The sequence below is a fragment of the Pteropus medius genome, unplaced genomic scaffold (genome assembly GCF_902729225.1).
Source record: "Pteropus medius unplaced genomic scaffold, Ma_sr-lr_union100, whole genome shotgun sequence".
NCBI classification, from domain to species: Eukaryota; Metazoa; Chordata; class Mammalia; order Chiroptera; family Pteropodidae; genus Pteropus; species Pteropus medius.
The window spans coordinates 6273341-6295620 of NW_024343733.1; the positions used below are offsets into that span (position 1 = coordinate 6273341).

The 22280-nt window shown below is 40.4% G+C and overlaps 1 protein-coding gene and 1 pseudogene across 1 annotated transcript; both read right to left on the reverse strand.

Moving 5' to 3' along the window:
- Positions 1-506: 506 nt before the first annotated feature.
- LOC120606808 (2'-5'-oligoadenylate synthase-like protein 2) lies at positions 507-12541 on the reverse strand. The gene is made up of 7 exons (XM_039868352.1): positions 12208-12541; positions 9500-9544; positions 7781-8069; positions 6865-7040; positions 4438-4679; positions 3500-3641; positions 507-1748 (listed from the first exon to the last, which is right to left on the reverse strand). Exons 1-7 carry the CDS (start codon positions 12403-12405, stop codon positions 1263-1265), a joined length of 1578 nt encoding a protein of 525 aa, XP_039724286.1. The 5' UTR covers positions 12406-12541; the 3' UTR covers positions 507-1262.
- A 9476-nt stretch (positions 12542-22017) lies between these two features.
- Positions 22018-22136, reverse strand: LOC120606925 (uncharacterized; annotated as a pseudogene).
- Between the last annotated feature and the right edge of the window lie 144 nt (positions 22137-22280).

Here is a 22280-nt window from a genome sequence, read left to right on the forward strand (position 1 = left end):
ACTAGAAAAAAAGGCGGGACTACCCTTTCTCCCTGGGGTTATATGAAGGGCATTTGATTCTGTCTTTTGCTATGTGTGTCTCTGTTCTCTGCTTGGATGGCTCTCTCTTTACTAATATGTGGACTTGGGTGGTGCTCTGGCTTAGGCTGTTCAGTTCTGACTGCATTTCTGCTTAGATAGCCTCACTTAACTGTACCAGAACTTGCCCATAGCTAGTCCCACCACCACCCCCAAACCCAGGACTCAAAATCTGATTGGCTAAGTACAACCAATGGATGGATGTTATCTTGGGTCAGCTGATCAATTTAGATCCAGTTAGACGTGGACAGAGGGGTGAAGGTATTGAGTATGAGCATGGAATAGGTCTGCCACTATACAAGCATGGGGCTTGTGTAGATGAGTGTGGGCACTTTCAAAGAATGAGATAGCTTGGAGGAGGCATCCCAAACAAGATGGTCTCCAAAATGGCACTGGTCTGAGACTCTCATGAAGGTAATAGTGAAAAATTCGAAGTCATTCTTTAGTTTATTTGTTTATTCAACAAGCACATGCTAAGCATTTGTGACAGGCAGGCACCATTCTTGACCATGGGGACACAGGAATAAGACACAGTTCTTGTCAAGTCTCATGAGAAGAGGTGGATAGATGATTTAACAAAGGAATCCAATGAAGGTTCTAAGTGCTTTCACAGAAGTCTGACATGGATATAGAATGGGATAAGTTCAGAATATGACTTGGTGAGCTATATGGGGCTTATAGCAGTGGTTCTCAGACTCGAGTGTGCATCAGAATTACTTGGAATGCTTGTTAAGACACAAATTGCTGAGTCCCACCACCAGAGAACCAGACTCAGGTGAGTCTACGATAGTTGCTGAGAATTTTCATTTCTAAGAAGTTCCCAGGTGATGCTGATTTTGCTGGTCTGGGGTCCATACTTTGAGAGCTGACTCAAAGTCATGGAGTTATGACCCAGCATTCGGTATTCTGGAGTTACATATGTTTGGGCACATCTGGTGTGTTTTGAGAGTGGTGAGAAGAGATTAAGGGGGTAAGCAAGGATTAAATTGTCAAGGATTCTAAATGCCAAGCAAAGGAACTTGAACTTTATTCTGTAGGTAATAGGCGTCATTGGAGGATTTTAAGCAGGGAAGGCATACGTTCATATTTATGCTTCAGAAAAGAATAGTAGTCTGGGTAGAAAGGGTGAGATAGGGGGACAAGACCATCGAAGTCTACCTCATGAGCAGCCTGATTGTGGGCACTCATGGGGAACTGTGTTCTCTCCTAATGAGTGTGATGGTGTCACAGTCCTCGATCTGCAAGTCTGAGAGGCTGCGACGATTCCACAGTTTCCGACCCTGGAACTTTAGTATTTGATCTGCCACATCAGGTCCTCCAGCCTCTTCAATCTCTTTTTTCAAGTCATAGATGGAGTTATCTGGGTGGATGGCGTAAGGCTTGCTCTGGCCACTAGAGTCCTTCACAAAGACCTGGATCTCAGAAGGGAAGGTCTCCAGCACCCAGACAGTGACCTTAGAGAAGATCCCGTAATATGCCAGGGTTCGTTGGCTGCTGAGTAGTTGCCGCTCCCTTCCCGGCTCCTGGAAGGAGAGACGCTGCTGCCCGCTGAGGCCAAACGTCTTCTTGATCTCCACTTTCATCTTCCATATGGGACTGTAGGGGTCCACCCAGAATTTCCAGGCCTCTTTTCCTGTTTGTTTCACCATCACCTGCACATCCCTTGCTCCCTGGAAGGGAGGAGCAGATAAGGGTTTCTGGTATTCCTGACTGTTGTCTTCAAATCCTCCGCCTTCTGGCTACTGATGACATGATTTATTGCCTACCAAGATACTCTTAATAAAAGGAAGTGCTATCAATAATTATCTCAGCTAATAGGCATAAAGCAAGACTATCCCAGGCAAAGCAGAACATTTGGTCATCCTAGGCTACAGGACTGCTAGGTCATCCTCTATCCTCTGACTCACTCCAAGCAGAGTGACAACTGGCAGCAGCTCTCCAAATAACCATTCCTTCTATGCTGACCTATTCAGAGTCTCCGCCTGTCACATGCAGATAACATTAGAATCTACTCCATATGTAAACATAAGGCTACTACTGTAGATTAAATAATTTAACATATGGCAGGCGCTGGGATGTATGTTCAAGGATATTCATTGTAATAGCAAAAGTCTAAAAGCATCCTAAAAATTTATGAGTAGGGCACTGTTATGTAAGTTAAGATATTTTTTCATTCATTAGATTATGATATAGCTATTGACCCAGGAGGACTTGATATTCCCACTCGTCTAGGGCAGTCTTAGTGTATGTTCCTTGTCCTGCATAATTAACTGCATCCCATTTCATGCTTAAAAATATCCTGGTTTGGACTTTGTTTTGTGGTTACGCCTTTTAGGTCTATATGTGTGAATATGGAATTGTCTTTCAGATAATTCAATAGAGTAACTGAATTACCTAATAATTTAAGTAAATAAAAGTAAAAATACACACACAAAATAGGACATACGGTTAGATACAAGCATGTGCTTGTGTGTAGGTGGCACATACATGGAAGAAATGCGAGAAATAGATAAGTGCATGTTGGGAAGAGGGCAGAATTGAGAGACTGGGGATCAGGATGGGAGGCAGACGTACTTTAATTGTGTGTCCTTTGAAACAGTTTGCTTTTCTTTTTCCTTTTTTTTTTTTTTGCTATGAATGTGTATCACCTCTTTCCCTTTCTCCTCCCACCCCCACACAAAAAATAATAATTATAGGGAGGGTTCTTAGCAAGATTTGGAAGACTATTCCATGAATCTTTTCTTCCAGGAGTCCCCTGGTCTGTTGGACATTCCAGCCAATGGGACATGGCTGGGTGGCGGGTCCCTCTGATGCATTAGTTACCTGCCTTGCTTCAGTTGCTGCAGGTTTGCCTTTGAGGCCGGGCTCAGAATTTACCTACAGAATATGAAATGTAGGACTGGCAATAAGATTTCTCTGGAACTATCAGGTTGATGAAATTAGATCTCTCAGTTGAGCTCATAGGAGAGCTCCGGTCTTTGAGTCCTGGATTCTCATGTGGTGTTCAGACCCAGGACTGCTGTGATCCCAAGCCATGCACAGGGGGGCCACACAGCTGGCTTGCTGTCTGCAGTGGACTCCTATGTTCTTCAGTTAGGGTTTTGGGATATATCTATTAAATCTCTTGTTCTAATAGTAAGAAGTTGAGGTTTTGAAAACCTATACTAAGAGAACTATTACCCCACAGGATGTATGTATGGAGTAAATGCTCTGACTGTCTCCCTCAAATGGTCATACAGCAGGGCAGAAATTGCCTGCACATTTTATAGGTGAAAGAACTGAAGCCCAGATGCAGCACCATGAGAGATATTGCCTGTCCTGGGGACTTATAGGTGCTGTGGCAGGAGCTGGGGAGATTCATAGCGGGTTGCAGTGAGGTCATCACTGAGTCATGACACTGGGGTGAGGATGAGGGTGGTACCTGTACGTGCCAGCCTTGGTGGGGATCTTCAGTCCTGCAGCAGGCCTGCCTCAGGCAATGAACAGCCTCTTTGGCCACCAGGTCCCATCTTTTTTCCCTTCCCAGGTTGTTGGTGGGATCAGCTGGGTCCAGGATAACAGGCCTGGGAGAGAGAAGGGGAGTGATTTCCCATCATGCTCAGGACTCTGTCCTCTGTCACGCAAGTCTGTGAGATTGTGCATGCCTCTGGGGAGATTTCCCTGCAAGCTGAAGCTCTTGGTTCAAGATGGTAGGTATAATCTAAGGTGGCCCAATCAGAATGAATCTCAGGGATTCTGCTTGGAATGCCAGGGCAAAGGAACATTCTTTCCTGTATCAGAAGGTATGAACCCAGATGAGAAGGCCGGAACTGAGGCAGCCATGAAGGAATTAGCCTGAATTCAAAGGTAGAACCCAGGGAAGGGCAGAGTGAGCAGTTCATACATGGGACCCTGATGACATAGCAAACGTCTGAATCACACCAGCTTCATTTATCTTTGGATTTCTCAGGTACAAAAGCCAAGACATCACCTTTATTTTAAAAACTGTTTAAGTTGGGTTTTCATCTCCTCTGAGCCCTGTTGCTTTGAGGTGGGGGTGAAGCCAGAGGCACCCATGTTAGACTGTTTACACAGGTCCCAAAAGGAGTCCTTGGTCTCCATCATACATGGGGGCCTTCTCGGTGAGTATTACCACATCTTTTCATTGATTAGAAAAATTAAGTACATGGTACACAGTTCAAAGGATATAAGTGAAATATAAAACTACATTGCACCCCAGACCCTAAATTCTTTCTCCAAAGCCAACCACAGTTACCAGCTTTTTATATACCATTCCATAAATGTTTGATGCCCCAATCTATGCTAAGACTCACATGTGTAGCTATTTAAATCTGAAAGTAATGCAACCAACACACTCACCTGGGTTCCTTCAACTGTTGTTTGATAAAGGTTCTGACAACCTCATTTTGGAAATCATAGTACTTGGTCCAATATATGCAGATGTCTTCATAATCTCTGAGGAGTTTCATCACAGCTATAAACCCTTCATTCAGGTAGAAGTTCTCACTTTCATCTGTACCGATTTCCCAGGCATAGATGGTCAGTAGCTCCAGTGCATATTTTGGGGGCAATGCTACCTTTCGATATTTATGTTTCAAGTACTGGAGAGGGAGAGTGGGGAGGGAGGGAATGAGAGATCATTACCTTGGGACTTGGGACTTTCCAGGTCACTCTGTTTCTAGGTCCCAGTAATACTTCCTCAATTTCATTTTATATCTAGATTATGTAGCACATCCATAAAATTTGCCGTGAGCCCAGCAGCTTGGGGTCTAGATGAACTATGTCCTGGGGGCATCAAAATTTCAATAAAAGAGGAAGTTGGGGACTCTTGGGGGTCTTCTTGGCCTCATCAACCTGATATTCAGTTGGAATGGGGAAGGCAACATAATAGAGTGAATACAGGATATAACAGAAGAAAACTAAAACACACAGACACACTGAAAACGTAAAATCAGAATGAACTGAAAGATGAAGGAGAAAGAATAATGTGAAATTTTCAAATCTTCAAAAATTAATTTAGAAATTTATTGCAATTTTAGATTCCCAGTGATGTTTTTAATTGGATAAAATGATCTTAAGATTCAGATGGAAGAATAAATGCCTTGGAAATCCAAGAAAATTATGAAAGATAAAAATAGAAATGTTGATGTTTTTCTTCTCAGCTATATCATATAAAGTAGTTTTAAAAAAAATGGTATGCTTTTGGCATTAGAATAAACAACAGTCAAGGGTAATAGAATAGATAAACCAAAATTCGTTTCCAGTAGATATAAGAATTTAATAATCGATAAGACTATCAATAATCGACAAACTATTTCAAAGGGCACACAAGTTCAGTTTAATAAAAAAAAAGATGCATAATTCAGTAAATGATACTGGCACAACTTGTGGACCATTTGTAAGAAAATAAAGACAGTCATATCAAATATCAAAATACATTACAGCTGGAGTTAAAGTATATATTAAATACATGAGAAGAAAAATTAAGAGATTACATATGTACTGTGGGTAAGATGAGAAACATATAAAAGTCAGACATATTTGTGTATTTTAAAAATTAGAAATAATTATGTTGTCAAAGATACTATAATTAAAGTGATTAGATGAGTGATATATTTGTAAAACTATTTGCAACACATGAGAAATAATGGTAAAAATCTACGATTTACAGAGGTCTTACAACTGATAAGAAAAAGACAAAATATCCCATTGAAAAATATGCAAAATACATTGATAGATAACTCTCAAAAGTTCAAGTCTAAAAATCAGTAAGCAAATATATTTTTTAAAAGTAGAATATGAAAAGAGTTTGCATAATATGATTCCACTTACGTAAGATCTGTGCATGACTGTCATGAATACAGATAAAAAGAAAGGTATGAAAAAATAGTCACCAAAAAATGTATATATGTTACAATTATATAAAATTATATAATTGTATCAACCAATGTTACCCCAATAAACTTAATTTAAAAAAAAAGTATCATATCATTGAATTGTACACCAGAAACTTACTGGATTTCATTAACCAATGTCACCATAAAAAAAACATTATTGGTATTATCTCAGGGATTTCATGTGAATTTTATGTTCTTTTTTGTGCTTTATTTTTTTGCATTACTTGAATTTTTTATAATGAGCCCAATGTATTTTTCAAATAGTCAGAAAAATAATATTATGAAAAATGTTTAGAGTTGTTGATTAAGAGCACAAGTTCTAGAGTCAGACACTTTTGGGTTCAAACTCAGCCCCACTTCAGCGTTTGAACTTCATTTTTCTTATCTCCAAAATGGGGTTAATGAATAATACATGGAAGAGCCGTTGGACAGATTAAACGAGAAAAAATTTTCAGAGCACTTAGCATAGATCACAGAACATAATTAATGCTCAATAAATGATAGCTTTATTATTGTTGTTTTTGTTATGGTTATCCAAAATGCCTGAGGTGTGAAGCCTGCTGAAAATCATGTTTATGCACATCAGAAATCATTTAATCGCTCTGGAAGAACATGTCACTGGAACCAGGAGGCAATCACCAGGACACAACACTTCAGAAGAATATGGCAACGAGCAAACAGATACAACAATAATGCAAAACTTTGTCTAGTGCTCTATACTTTGCAAATAGTTTCCAATTATACTATTTCACCAATGCTGTTTAACCTGCTCCCTATTCTGAGATAGTTAGGTTGCTTCTGTTTCTTTTCCTTAAAAAAAAAAAATGCTAGGATGCACCTGCCCTCCCTCTTGCCCCTGAGCCTCCCAGCCAGAGACCCAGCTCCTCACCTGCAGGTACCAGTGCTTCACCAGGCGCAGGAGGTTCTTTAGCTTAGTAGGGCGACTTTTCACAAAGTGCCTCTGCAACTCTGTGAAGCTTGGTGTGAACTCCCCAGGGCAACCGCCACTAGTTATTAAGGTTTCATAGATTTCTGGTGGTAGTTTAGAGTTTGGGGGAAATTTTCCTGGGAGAGAAAAGTACCTGGTCAGGAAAACCTATTCTTCGAGGTGAGGAAGATGGAGAGAACTATAGTATATAGAACATGCAGACATTATCTCATGCAATCTTCACTAGAGCATTATTTTTCTCATTTTACAACTAATAAGTGGAGTCCTAGAGGGTTTGGTAGCCTACTCAAAAGTCACATAAATTTTAAATAACTGACATTGACCAAAGACTTACCATGTGTCAGGCACTAGGCTAAGCTCGTGGAATCCCGAGAACAGCTCCACGAAGTAGGTAATATTAAGTGGAACCATAGGAAATGCTATTTTTTGTGTGTGTGGGTCAAACATGGTCAAATATTGTTTATTTCCTATGGTTCAACCTGATATTTTATCCCATTTAACAGGTTGATACATTGAGTCTTGGAGGTTTTAAATAGCTTGCCCAAAGTCACACAATTAGTAAGTCTTGGAGCCAAAATTTGAAGACATTGTTCTAAAGACTATGAAGTGTTTGCTTGCCCCGAGGTCTCCCAGAGGGTCAGAGAAAAACCTCTTCCTTGGGTTGGGTAGGAATCCATTATCTGGGAGATATCCCCGCAATGGCACATGACAACATATGCGTTTCATCTGCCTGAAAAAGAGCAAACTCTACTCTCATCCTATCAGTTTCCACTTTCACAAACCCCTTTCCAAGGTCAGGTTGGCGGTGAAGGGCCCCTGACTAGTTTCTCTGGACCCAACCCATCAATGTCTTTACCAATAGCATTGAATGCCGGGAGCACGTCCACACTAATGATGTCACTGTTCTTCCTGGCCTGGACCTCGAAGGAAAGGGAGCGGGGGACCCTGGTTCTCTCTCTGTGCTGGGCCACAGTGATGTTGTAGGCCAAGCTCCTGCTACAGTGAGTCAGTTTCTCCTCGATGATGCTGATGATGGCCTCACGGAGACATGCCTGGTCTTGGAAGCTGGAGAAGCAGCTTAGGAACAGGACCAAATCCACGTCGGAGCTATAGTTTAGTGTTGTCCCCTTCCCAGAGGAGCCGCCCTGGGGAGGACATCAATGTTGAGCTTCACCTCCTCTGAGCCGTGTTGCTTTGAGGTGGGGGTGAAGCCAGAGGCACCTATGTTAGGCTGTTTACACAGGTCCCAAAAGGAGTCCTTGGTCTCCATCATACATGGGGGCCTTCTCAGTGGGTATTACCACATCTTTTCATTGATTAGAAAAATTAAGTACATGGTACACAGTTCAAAGGATATAAGTGAAATATAAAACTACATTGCACCCCAGACCCTAAATTCTTTCTCCAAAGCCAACCAGTTACCAGCTTTTTATATACCATTCCATAAATGTTTGATGCCCCAATCTATGCTAAGACTCACATGTAGCTATTTAAATCTGAATTAGTTGAAATGAAATACAAAATTCAGTTCTTCAGTTACACTAGCTTCATTTCAAGTACTTGATAGCCACCTAACTATATTGGACAGTGCATATATAGACCATTTCCATCATTGGAGAAAGTTCTATTAGACAGCTCTGGCCTAGACAAACATATTTTTGTGTATGTATTTTGTACACATATTTTGGGTGTGTGTATACACAAATATATATTTTTAGCTTTTATTTTGAAAAAATAGATTCACGAGAAGCTGTAAAGATGATTCAGAGAGGTCTAAAGTATCCCTTACCTACTTCCACTCCCAAGGCCACACCTTACATAAATTAGTAGACTACTAAACCCAGGAAATTGACATCAATACAATGTTTCTGCTTAGTTCAATGACATTTTATCATATGTGTAGATAGCTGTCATCACCACTGAAACCAAGATACAGAACTATTCCATTCTCCTTCCTCATTCTACTTTTTAGAGTCATAGCTACCTCCCTCCCTTTCGCCATCCCTAAAACCCAGAAACTACTTATCTGTCTTCCATCTCTACAGTCTTGTCATTTCAAGCATTGTATAAATGAAACCAATATGGTATGTGACTTTTTGACACTAGCTTTTTTTTTTCACTCAGTATAATGCTTTTGATAACCAACCATGTTGTTGCATATATTAATAGTTTGTCCCACCATAATCACCCTCATTACAGGTTGTTACTCAAGTTTTAACTTCAGTCCTTAATCTGCTTGCTTATTTTACTTTTGGAATTCTCAACTACTTTCTTTTGTCTGTCTCTCCAGAATTTTAGTTATAATTCGTGACAGGTTTGTAAGAGCCTTATTCCACCTAGGCCAGCACCAGAAGTTTACAATCTCTTTTAAAATATATTTAGAAATTCATATGAAATAAAATGTTTTCTAGTTATTTATAAACACATAAAATGTGATCATAATATACTAAAATGTTAGTAGTGCTTATCTATGCATAGTACGGTCATTCATTTTATAATTTTTTCATATTTTCCTATATTTTTGTGATTAAATGTATTACTCATGTAATTTTAAAAATCATGAAGTAATTTTGACCTCAGGTTCCCAGGTGACCTTAATTTTGGCATTGGGTTTCTTGATCTGAGGAAACAGAATAGAAAAAAGACAAATATGAGTATCAGAGAGTGGCAATGATTAAGCACAGCAAGAGATGACTTTGAATAAGCTACTACTGGTCCCAGAAGACTCTCCATAGGAAATCATATTAAATCAGCATTTAACTCTAGAAAGATACACCACTATCACCACAATATAGATGGTGAAACCAAGAAAACAAGATGCAAGTCAGAATCTAGTGCTTGACAAGGTCGAGAAAGGCAGAGAGAAATGTTGAATTGTGTGCAGTGTGCAATGTGCCCTCTTCCTTCTTCCTAATGTAGAAACAGAAATGTAATAAACACATTCCCTTTTTGCTATTGCTTGCTTACCAGCGCTTATCAAAATAGGGTGTTTGCTTATCAAAATAGGGTGTTTAACTCCATAAATACTTTGCTCTAGGCATTTTCCATGCTGCTCAAAATCGTTGGAGATAGTTATTCCAGAGGTGTTTAAGCTTCTGGAAATAGAGATCATTGAGAGAACAAGAGAAAAGGGAAAATAATTTTTTCTAGATTAACAGTCTCTACCTGTAGAGATGAGGATGGGAGCTTCAACATGTGGGTACTTGGAATAACATAAATGGCATGTCTCTAATGGAAACAGTATATTCGAATTCATATGATATGGGGAAACGGCATGAGAACTATAAAAATTGACTAAATACTAAACCAGGTTATATTCAGAGCCTTCAATGTGCTGCTAGACACGGGAACCTGTCTGATCAGTCCTAGGGCCAGACCCTGAGGGAACCTACAGAACAAAGGAAGATTCCTGCTGAGATTACTAAGAACTATGTACCCATACCTTTAACTCTACATGTCCATACCTTGAAAGGAAAACAGAAAAACAAAGACTTTAAGCTTGAATTTTTATAGAAACTAAGAATCAGATGTAAATCGAATTCCTCAAACACTTGGGGTCTCATTCTCTGACTCTGAGAAGAGAGCATGCTCTGTCTGTGGAGTGTTATTCCTTCTCTTATAAACTTTTCTTTGTCTCTAACTGGCGTGCACTTGAATTCTTTCCTGCATGGAGCCAAGGATCCTCCCTCCCTTGGTGTAGGGCTTCAGTCCCCACTGGGGGACATGGGGTAGATTCATTCCATCCTGCATTACGTAGAAGAGCTTTATTTAGAACATATGTTAAAATACTTGAATACTTTCAAACCCATCCTTCAGAGAATATACATCTTATTTCTGATTCTGATGGGAATTTCCTTGTTTCAGTTTTGGGTCCTGAAAGCAAAGATGCTGATGGAGCTCTAGAGTCCACAAGTGCAAAGTTGGACCTTTTAAAGCAACTACAGAGCTTGAATTTCTGTTTGGAAGCTCATGGTTTGCGGAAAACACCCCTGAATCTTTGGTTTCAACTTTTTATTTAAAGATTCTTTAAAGCTGCATGTTCTTCCTCTTCAGCCTTACCCTTGGCAACCATTACCACCCCCAGATAGAGACTGATTTACTTAAGTTAATGTCAGATGTCTTTCATTCTAGCAAAATGAGAACAATTTGGACTTATGGTCAAGACACTTTTGATTTAGGGTGATATGTTAGAAGTTGAATTACAAGTTAGTACTTTTTCAGGAGGAACTTTGCTATAAATTGGTGTTGAATTTCATGGTGTTGAAATTCACTTAACCCTAGAAGTACACTCTGGCATTACATAATTGCTAATATAACTATATAATATAATATAATGCTATTTTAGAAGAAAAATATAGGAGATTATGACTTGGGGGGTAAAGTAGGTTTTCTTAAATAGAAAACAAAAGCATAAATTTTATAGAGACCTGTTATCCATATTCCATCTGCCTCCCTGGCACTCAGAGAGCTGGATCCCTAGTAGTAATAATAACAATAATATAAAAATAAAATATCATTATATTAAACAAAAAAATTTAACTCCCATGGCTGAAAGCCTTTTTAAAAGAAAGAGTTTATTGAGCCATATGCTAGCCAGAAAAGGACCAGGTCCCAGGGCATGAAGGCTAGACCAGCAGCAGCAACGCCAGGTAGAAAAGAAGCATGTTCCCAGTCCTGGAGTTAACAAGCATTTTTATACATTATCTCTTGGGGAAGAAAGAGGTAAGTTGTTTTGAAAGAATTTAAATTGGATACAGATAATGGGAGAAGGAAAAGGTGAAGCAGGGGGCATTTATATGATATGAGCACAGTTTAAAGAAGAAATATTTATTACTTTTGAATGGTTACAGGCAATAGTCCTGCAAGTTCTTGCATATGCAAGGTGCAAAGTCTAGTGGTCAGCTAATAGACACTTGGAGGTTGATTCAAAGTTTCAATATACATTTAGCAATTGTGAGCAGTCTTTGTTATTGGCCCACAGCTATTAACTGATTAATTATTCCTGCCTCTTTGTCTCACTCTTCAGCTTCTGTAATTTAATTTAGAACACCTCAGAATTTTTCTCTGGTCAATTATGATCATCATCATCATCCTTTAGATTTGTAGGATAACTTACTGTTTAAAGACACTTTCCTACACTTTATCACATTTATTCCTGATAACAACAAATTTGGGTTAAAGAGGAGGAGACTGAGCCTGGGGGAGAAGATCCCTCTCCTAAGGTCACACAGTCCCAAAGCAGCAGAGCTGGGATTCAAACCCCCAGGGTCCCCATGGGCTCACCTTCACCACCTTCAGCACCCTAATTTCTTGGTCGGCAATCAGCTCATCACGGAAGCATTGATCCTTCAAGAACCGCTGGATTCTCTCCCAGGCGTCCTGCACTTCCTCCTTCCAGTCCCTCTGGGGCTGCAGGCTCTGACACACAAAGGTGTCCAGACTGTCTGCAGGGGTCTCATACAGGTCCCAGCAGGGCTCCATTTCTGTGGGGACTAGCCTCCCCCTTGGAATAAATCTTCTCCACTTCTGCCCAGCCCTGTCGAGGCTCAGAAGCCAGCTCTCCTGATAGGTCCTCCCTGCTCACGTAATGTTTGGAAACTGAAACTGAATTTGCAGAGCTCATTTTTGCTTCCTGTTTAAAGCTGCCAGGAAAAATGGCTGGGAGAGGGGAATGAGCGCCCCCTCGCGCCTCCCTTCAAGCTCTCAGTCTGAGCATTTCCCAGACTGTCCTGGAGCAGGTCTCCCCACAGGTCCCATTTCATGCAACACTGAGAGAAGACGCCACCCTCTTTTGGAACTGGATTGTGTTTGCCCCTTGGGCCAGGAGGTGCTGTTGCCTGACTGCTGGGGTGGAGGCTTGGACGGAGGCTTGGGCGGAGCCTCGGGGGTCCTGGAACTGGGATGGATTGAGCTCTAAGAGCGAAATCGAACACACTCTCTATTTGCTGCTTTGTTCCTTATACCCAGCTGAACTTCTGCCTCATCCCCAATAACCTATAGAAAAGAGGAAGTCTTTAAGAAGTTTCCACTGGTGGTTCTCTCAAATACTTGATTTTGAACAGCAAAGGACAGTTTGGGAAATCTACAATGGCCTTAAAAGATCTCAATAAATGCAAGTTTTGGAGGCCTAAAAAGGCAACCCTCTGAATCTGTAAAACAAGTGGCAGATAATTAATTGAGCAATTACTCCTAAAAGAGGACCTTACATTTGTTCTTGTGGGTGGAATGTCCCATCAATATCGTGAAGGTCACAAATATCTACTTACAGGATGCATTTTAAAAATATCCTAACGCCACCTGAGCGTATCACTGTGGTTTGTCAAAAACTTCAATATTCAGAAAGGCCTGTCTCCCATTCTGCTTGATGGAAGAGAAGATACTGGGTCCTGGAAAACTGGCTTAGAAGAATCAAAAACTGCCTCAGAGATGAGGAAAATACTGATGCTGGAGATGCCTGTGAATAGTTTGAGTAGGAAACAGTTTTTGAAATGTAAAAGTGGAAAAGAGTAATACTTATCTAATACTCAGTACAACATTTCAAAATACATGGCTGTGTCTAAACAAATAAATATTATAAGTGCATATTTTATTTCCACAAAGTTTACATAAGTAGGAAAACCCCAACAAATCTTCATTTCTCACTGGGAAATATTTATTATTAGCCCATTGGAAAAATTGACTTAGATTTGGAGTCACCTTGTACTGCGCAGTTTGTCACTGCGACATTTTGATTAATTTCCCTTTCTCCTCACTAGGTGGTGCTCTACACCCACCTAAAACAGCCACTATTTCTAATTCCTAGGATCCTAGTTTGGTAGAAACAGTTGTATGATCAATCCCTCATATTCCAGAAGGTACATGGAGACCAGAGTGTTTACCGGGCCTCACTGACATTAGGGTGACAATATTAACCCCAATAGATATAAGCTGTTGAGCACACAGTGTCTGCCAGGCTCTTTTCATGAATTAGCTCCTTAAAACCCACACAGGACCCTATGATGTAAGTCCCATCCTACACACGAGGAAACTGAGTCTCAGAGAGATGATGTGACCTATCTAGAGTCACATAGCACATAACTAGACAGGATGTGTGATTCAAACTCAGGTTTTCTGTATTCCAATTGCCAGAGACTTGACCACCATACTATACTGCTGACCAGAGCAGTTACTAATTATTGAGCTCCTACTGTGCATTGGCCACTGGATGAGGCTTGGGGAATACAGAGATGAATAAGACAGACTCATTCAATGGGTACTTTGTTATATGCCCTCTACACTGGGAACCCTGAGGACAGGAAACATGTGTCCCAGCGTCTAGCACAGAGCGTGGCACGCAGTGGGGCCCAAGTTAATGTTGGCTGAATAAACAAGAGAGCTGTACCAGACTGCATAGCAAGAATAAGCACTTCAGTCTCGTGGCTATTTTTTAGTCTATAAAAGGGACCAAAGGTGGAGGACAGGGGATGTCCTATAATCTCCTACTTGTCCCATCAAGACATCCATCAAGGGCTATCCCAAATGTCTCTCTGGTTGTACAATGCTGTCATTCTAATGGAATGGTGGTGGTTTAGGATCATTTTTTTAAGCATGCTTGCTTCTTGATTTACTCTGTGTTTTTCAATTTATGGGAATCTCGTACACTCTAGAGAATATGTTAAATATTCGTTATGGGCCCTTCCTTCCCCAATTGTATTTTGCATACAATTTCAGGGGCTTCCTGGACCCTAAGTTAAGAATCTCTGCTGTAAAAACTCTTATGGATCAAAAGACATTCTAAACCAGAGTCACATCTCAAATGGTGAAATTGTCTTGTTCAACCAATACATTTTATTCAATTCCTATTATGTGCCATGCATTCTACCGGGTGCTGGGGATTCTACAGGGAACAATTGTGGGGATTGGGAAAATTCAGGAAGGAGCTCTTGGGTAGCAGGAAGCCTCATCCACTTCTTGGCTCTCTGGCCACACTTGGTGATGGGGACTGGGGTGGTTCACATCTCCCCAAAAGCCTGAAACATTTTCTCCCTCCTGGCTCCTATTTTAGAGTCTTGTACAGGTTTACTCAAAGGAAGCATGGATAATCCCGAATCACCTATGACATGTAGCCACATCCTTTAGGACTTATGTTTCCACTGCCCATCCCTAGGATGTGCAAAATACAGCTGCACTCAGTGCTATAAGTTCAAAGCCACTCTCATCCCAACCCCCTCACGAAATGGCAGATTTTCCTCTTCTTTTTGGTAATGGCAAAAATAAGACTTTGCCATTCATTGGGATCATATGTACTGAGCACATTTGGGGAACTTGCGACTACGGGGAGAAGGAGATTGCGTTTTTGGAAATGTGAATGGATAAGGTGTGGTGACAGAGCAGGACAAGCTGATGGCTGGCTGTGAGAGTCAATCCAGGTTTTGTGGGGGAATAAAATCAGGTAAAGCGAGTACAGTGCCAAACCCAGAGTCTGCAACACAGGGTGTGTGTGCTCTGTCAAGGATACTGTGGATTATTTTTTGCCATTCTTACTCCATCTTGTCCAAGGAAATTTTAGAAACTTCATACATCCATGGTCCTCCATGTTGGCCATCAGATACAAAGAGTAGGTGGCCAGGTCACAGAGGGAAAATGGGACTGATGAACATTTGAGGATCTTCCAGTGAATGGTGAGTTCTCAAAGAGCCTGTGTCCTCCAGCTTACTGTGTGGGTCTCCATCCCATGCTCCAGGCTGGACATAGTTCTACAGATATTCTGAGCAGCAGATTACAGGTCCACCAGGCTAAAGAGGTTAAAGGCATGGCCCAGGTCTCCCAGTGAGTCACTGAGCTGAGGCAGTGAGCACAGCCCTCACTCTGCCAGCTGCCTTATCAATAACTGGCCCTGCTTCAGGGGGCTGGGGATGGCAGAGGGGGCCTCACTACCTAGTGTAGGGGAAGGAGACTGAGCCTTGGCTCCATGGCTTCCAGCAAGCTTCTCTGAGCTTCAATTTCCTTGTCTGTAAAATGGGAGGACAAGGGCTGTATATCATTTATCTACTGGTGTAACAAACCACCCCAAAGTGTTCGTGGCTTAAAACAACATACATTATTTAGCTCACTTCTTTGGGGGCTGACTTGTTTGTGGGTTTGCTCTGCATCTGTGGTCAGCTGGAAGGTCAGCTTATGGATGGGTGGGCTAGGATGTCCTCTCTCACATGTCTGGTGGCTGGAGGCTGCTGGCTGAGGTGAAGAGGTACTACTGGGTCACAGGACTCTCATCATCCAGCAGGCTAGCTTCTTCCTAGGCATCTTCACATGGTGTCTCGGATCCAAGTGCAGCAAGAGAGAGCAAGCTCTACATATGAGCACTTTTTAAGCCTCTGTATGTGTCACGTTCACCAATACCCCATCGTCCAGAGCAAGTCACATGACCAAGGCTGGAGTCAATGTGGAAGGGCTACAACATAGGGCATGGCTAGATGGAGGAGAATAATTTGTGGCCATCTTTTGCAATCTGCCAAAGTATCCCCTACAGAGATATTGGGAAGAACAAATGAGAAGTGACTAAGTAGGCTCTAAGTAGTAATGAAAATAATAGCAGACAATTACTTAATTCTCATTTTTATACTTGAGGTTCAGAGAGGTGAAATAACTTCAGGGTCACACAACCAATTAATGGTAGAGCTAGAACATGCATCCAGCGCTGTCTGATTCCAAAGTTCATGTTCACAGCCACCATCCTCTGCTGACTTGCCAGCACATGTTATTTAGTTCCATCCCAAATAGGGACTAATAGAATATTTAATCGGGGTTTCAAGTCTTGTTTCTCCCTTCTGGCCATTCTCCTCACTGTACTCAGACAATGACACCGTCTGGCCTAATTTTAAAGAATCCAGCTGAATGCTCTGCTTCTCATCTGCATCACAGAGTCGAGGCATAAAGTAAAAACCAGAGAACATTTGTTTAAATAAATCACCTACCCACACCAGCAAAGACCAAGTGGAGAGTTTTGACTTCTACCCTCTCCAGGCTGTAATGAGGCACCCAACCCTCTTCTGGCAGTGGGGCAGGTAGTGTGATACCAGAGAAGGCTGAGTAGGGAGTCAGGACTTTCATCCTTGCTGGATGCCAAGGAAGGCAGTCCTCCACTCCCCAGTGTCAGTCGAATTTGGGCAGAACCTGGACTACCACTCTCCACCCAGCAGTAAAGAGGAGGTCCACCCTCTCTTCCCACTAGGGTGGGGTCAGGGCAGACTTGCACCACCACTCAGTGGCCAAAAGGCCCTCTCCCTACCCTTGGTGTCAGTGAGGTCACATGGGAGCACTAATGAGACACTCATCGGTCCCTGCCACCAAGGTATCACTGGAGCCCTGATGGGGAACTGGAACTCAACTGCTCCTCCAACCCCCAGCAGTACAGAGAACCTCATCCCTTGGAGGTTAATGGGCCCAAGTGGGGAACCTGGATGTCCACACCCACCTGGTGAGCATGAGGCAGGACCCCTTACCCCTCAAGCAGTGTCAGAAAATCCAGCTAAAACAGAACCTATAAATAAGACCCTGTCTTATAATACCTAGTACGTCCAGGTTTCAATGAAAAATGACTCATCACACCAAGAACCAGGAAGATCTCAAATGGATTGAAGAAAGACAATTAACAGATGCCAACACTGAGATGACAGAGGTATTAGAAATATCTGACAAAGGTTTTAAAACAGCTATCATAAAAAATGTTCAAATAAGCAATTAAGAGTATGCTTGAAACAAATGAGAGGCTGGTGGATGTGACTATAAAAAGGAGGCATGGGGAATTCTTGTGGGGATGAATCTGTTTTGTATCTAAACTGCATCAATGTCCACATGGAGGTCCTGGTATCGTACAATAGTTTTGCAAGATGTTACCATTGGGGAAATCTGAATATAGCATATATGGATCACTTTGTATTATTTCTTACAACTGCATTGAGAATCTACAACTATCTCAAAATAAAAAGTTAATTTTAAAAAATAAGGCATCCCATCTGTAGCAGGATCAATCATTTGGTACTTTTCCGGCCCCCTATTTTTCATAAAAAAGCAACTTAATGCAATGAGAATCAAGATCTCGAAAAGTGGGATTAATTTTTACTATTCTCTCAACTTTGTCTTCTTTTATCACTCAATGAGGGGGCCTTCCTACTCAGATTACTGTACGGGCTTCTAGGTTCTCATTTATTTTCTATTAATTTTATTATATTATTATTATTATTATCATTATTGTTATTAGTTAATGCTTCCAAAGGTCTAATTCACTGAGTTTCTAGATTCCAGATTGTTGGGAATTTCAGGCAATTATGTATGTAAAGCACTCGGCATAGGGCCTGGCATATATAATCAATGCATTATGTTATTGTTAAATTTTTAGCAATAATTTATTTCCAAAGAGTAAGCCAACTTGGTTCCCAGTTCAATCTCAAGCACTTCATCAACCATACTTTCCCCTAAAATGACTTAAAGCCCACTGCTATCAATGTCCACGTTTAATTAAGAATAAAAATGAAGGTAGAAAACCAGAGGAGAGAAGGAGCAATTAGGGAGATTGTTTTATAAACTATATGAATGTCTAACCAATGTACTGTATACTTGAAACTAATTAAAATTTAAAAAAGTGAAAAAAAAAAGAACAAAAATAATAATGAACTATTTTGTGCCTCATCATCATATGCCTGGTATTGCACTAAGCACTTCAGCTCCTTTATTTCATTGAAATGAAGTGAGTTACAAAGTCTCTTCTCTGGAGAAAGGGTGCACAGTTCCTGCTTGGGGGCCACCTTACTTCTTGGCATACCTGCATCCCTCAATGTGACCAGAGGGGGCGCCAAGGGTGTGAGTTCTGGTGTGGGAATAGGGCTTCTCTTTTGGATGTGGGCCCTACAGCCCTTGGGCCCTGGTTGGGCTGGGAGCTAAGGGAAGAGACCTGTTTTCATTTCTCTTTGTTGTACACCTGGAAGTTGAATTGCTGAGTCATATAGTAATTGTTTCATTATTTATGTACCTACTGCCATACTAAGTGGCTACACCATTTTATATTCCCATCAGCAGCCAGCAATGTATGAGGGTTCCAGTTGGTCCACATCCTTGCCAACAATTATGTCTTTTTGATTATAGTCATTTAATGGATGTGAAGTGATTTTGTGGTTTTGATTTGTTTTTCCCTGATAGCTAATGGTGTTGGACATCTTTTTATGTGCTTAATGGCTATTTCTATATCTCCTTTGAAGAAATGTCTATTTGTACATTTAGAAAACTGAGTTGTCTTTCCATAATTGAATTGCAATCGTTTTTATATTCTAGATACAAGTTTATTATTATAGATATGATTTGCAAAATTTTCTCTATATTGTCTTTATTTTTTGATGTCTTTTGAATCACAAAAGTTTTTTATTTTGACAATGTCCAATTTATGCTCAATATGAAAGGGAAAGACTTAAATCAGTTCATTTTTAGATGTACTATAGATCAAAAAATGTTTATCAGGGAACAAAGTCAGTCTGCTGTTTAAATCCTTTAGTGGTCTCCCATCCATTGTCTATGGTTAAAGTTCAGATTTTGAATGTGGTTGTAGATCGAGGTGTCTGATTTCAGCCTGCCTTATCTCTCACTACTCTCCTTCTTACGTTTTCAACCCCACGGCTACTTCCTGAAACATCCTTGTCTTCATCTTCTTGTGATGCACTTACTACTCCACCCCTTTCTACTTACCAAGTCCCACTTATCCTTCGGGATCCTCCATGAAACCTTTCTCATTATTATTATCCAAAGTCCATAGTTTACATTAGGGTTCACTCATTGTTTGTATATTCTATGGGTTTTGAGGAATGTGTAACGTCCTGCATCCACCACTACAGTGTCGTATGGAATAACCTTAGGCAGGCATTGTCCCTGCCCTCATGTACTATACATTCATCACCACTGTCTGCTACAAGGAACCAGACCTGAACTTGAGCCCACACACTGAAGGCACCTCCCCACAGAAGGCTGAATGTGAGGGAGAAATTCACAAGGAAGATAGACCAGATTCTCTTGCTCACAGCTTGCTCTCCAGTGCCTACTGGATGTTTGCTGAATGAATGATTACAGAAGTTAACTGGAAAGATCCCGAGGTCAGTGGGTTTCTGTGGTTATTATTCACAGCTTTGTTGCCTGTGATAGAATAACAAAGTACAGGGGTAGTTCCTCTCTGCCTTTCTGGCATCCAAGTTCAGCTCTTACCAAAAAATTGTTCAGATTGTAAAACTGAGTGTTTAAAACATTTTCCCAAGGGCAGAACATTCTCGTCCAGGTTCTTGTCCCCTAATGAACAGCAATGACTGGCTCACAGGCTTCAGAGTAGGGCAGATGGCCAGGGAACAAATTACTTTGGTACTATGTAGCCACACCAAATGCAATAGGCCTGATGATACTGAGTCTTCAGTGCTGGAACTACCTTTATGCAAGGCCTGATAAAGGATGTAAGCTGGTTGCAAGGGTGCACGCATTCTGTCTTCCTTTTCATTTTTTTGTTCATGCTCTCTTGCTTCCTTTAGAGCATCTGAGTATTCACTAGTTATATTTTTGTTCATGTTTTCACGGTCTATCATTTTCTCATTAATTTTTAAAAAATTGATAGACTATTTTTTAGAGCGGGTAGGCTTACAGAAAAAATTGAGTGTTAAGTGCAGAAAATTCCCATTTACCTTCTCTCCCTCACTTTTCTACACAGGTCCCCCATCATTATTATCTTTCATTTGTGTGGCACATTTGTTAAGATTGATGAATCAATGTTGATACATTATTATTATCCAAAGTCCATAGTTTACATTAGGGTTCACTCATTGTTTGTATATTCTATGGGTTTTGAGGAATGTGTAACGTCCTGCATCCACCACTACAGTGTCGTATGGAATAATCTTCCTGCCTTAAAAATCCTATGCTCCTCCTACTCATCCCACTCTCCCTACAAGCCTCTAGCAACCACTGGTCTTTTTGCTTCATAGTTTTGCCTTTTTTAGAATGTCATATAGTTGGAATCATATAGTATGTGGAGCCTTTTCAGGTTTTTTTTTTTCCACTTAGCAATATGCATTTAAGCTTCCTCCATGTCTTTTCATGGCTTGATATCTTGCTGAATAATATTCCATTGTATGGACATACCAGAGTTTATCCATTCACTAATTAAAGAACATCTCAGTTGCTTCCAAATTTGGGTAAATACAAAGGAGCACAATTTTCAGTTCATTTGGGTAAATACAAAGGAGCACGATTGCTGAATCATATGGTAAGACTATGTTTAATTTTGTAAGAAACTGCCAAACTGTCTTTTTACCATTTTGCATTCCCACCAGGATACGATGTTGAATATCTTTTCATATGCTTATTTGCCATCTGTATATCTTCTTCGGAAGTTGTTCGGGTATTCTTTTCCAGCTTTATTGAGATATAATTCACATATAATATTATGTAAGTTTAGGGTATACAAAGTGATGATTTGATATACCTATATATTTTGAAATGATTACCACAATAGGGTTAGTAACACATCCAACATCTCATATAGTTACCTTTTTTGAGGTGAAAACTTTCATGATCTACTCATTTAGTAACTTTCTAGTTTACAATACAATGCTATAGTTACCATACTGTACATTAGGTCCCCAGAATTCACTTTATAACTGGAAGTCTGTACATTTTGATCTCCTTCCCTCATTTCACTCCCTAATCCCCACCTCTGGCAACCAGCAATCTGTTCTCTGCATCCATGAGTTAGGTTTTGTTTAAGATTTCATATGTAAGTGATATCATACAGTATTTGTATTTTTCTGACTTATTTCACTTAGTATAATGTCCTCAAGTTATATCTATGTTGTCAAAAATGTCAAGACTTCCTTCCTTTTTATAGCTGAATAATAGCCCATTCTATCTATCTATCTATCTATCTATCTATCTATCTATCTATCATATCTTCTTTATCCATTCATCCATTGATGGACATTGTTTGTTTCCATGTCTTGCTTTGCCTATTTTTAAATCATATATATTTTTTGCTGTTGAGTTGTATGAGCTCCTTACATTTATTTATTTAATTAATTTTTTAATTTTTTACACCTACAGCATCTGGTCTTCCTAGGTGGTCTTCCATCCAAGTAATAACCAGGCCCAACTCTGCTTAGCTTCTGAGATCAGATGGGATCAGGCTTGATCAGGGTGGCATGGCCATAGTCCTTATATATTTTGGATATTAATCTCTTAGCATACATGTGGTTTGCTAATATTTTTCCTATTCCTAGGTTGCCTTTGCATTTTGATTCTTTTCTTTTTTTACTGTGCAGAAGCTTTTTAGTTTGACAAAGTCCTATATGTTGATT

Excerpts from the sequence above, each read along its gene's own strand:
- LOC120606808 (XM_039868352.1), bottom strand. The coding sequence starts at position 12,405 with ATGGAGCCCTGCTGGGACCTGTATGAGACCCCTGCAGACAGTCTGGAC. Across the intron at positions 9,545-12,207 it reads GGGTGCTGAAGGTGGTGAAG|ATCAAGAAACCCAATGCCAA; the intron begins GTGAGCCCATGG and ends CTGTTTCCTCAG. Across the intron at positions 4,680-6,864 it reads TGAAGCACTGGTACCTGCAG|TACTTGAAACATAAATATCG; the intron begins GTGAGGAGCTGG and ends CTCCCTCTCCAG.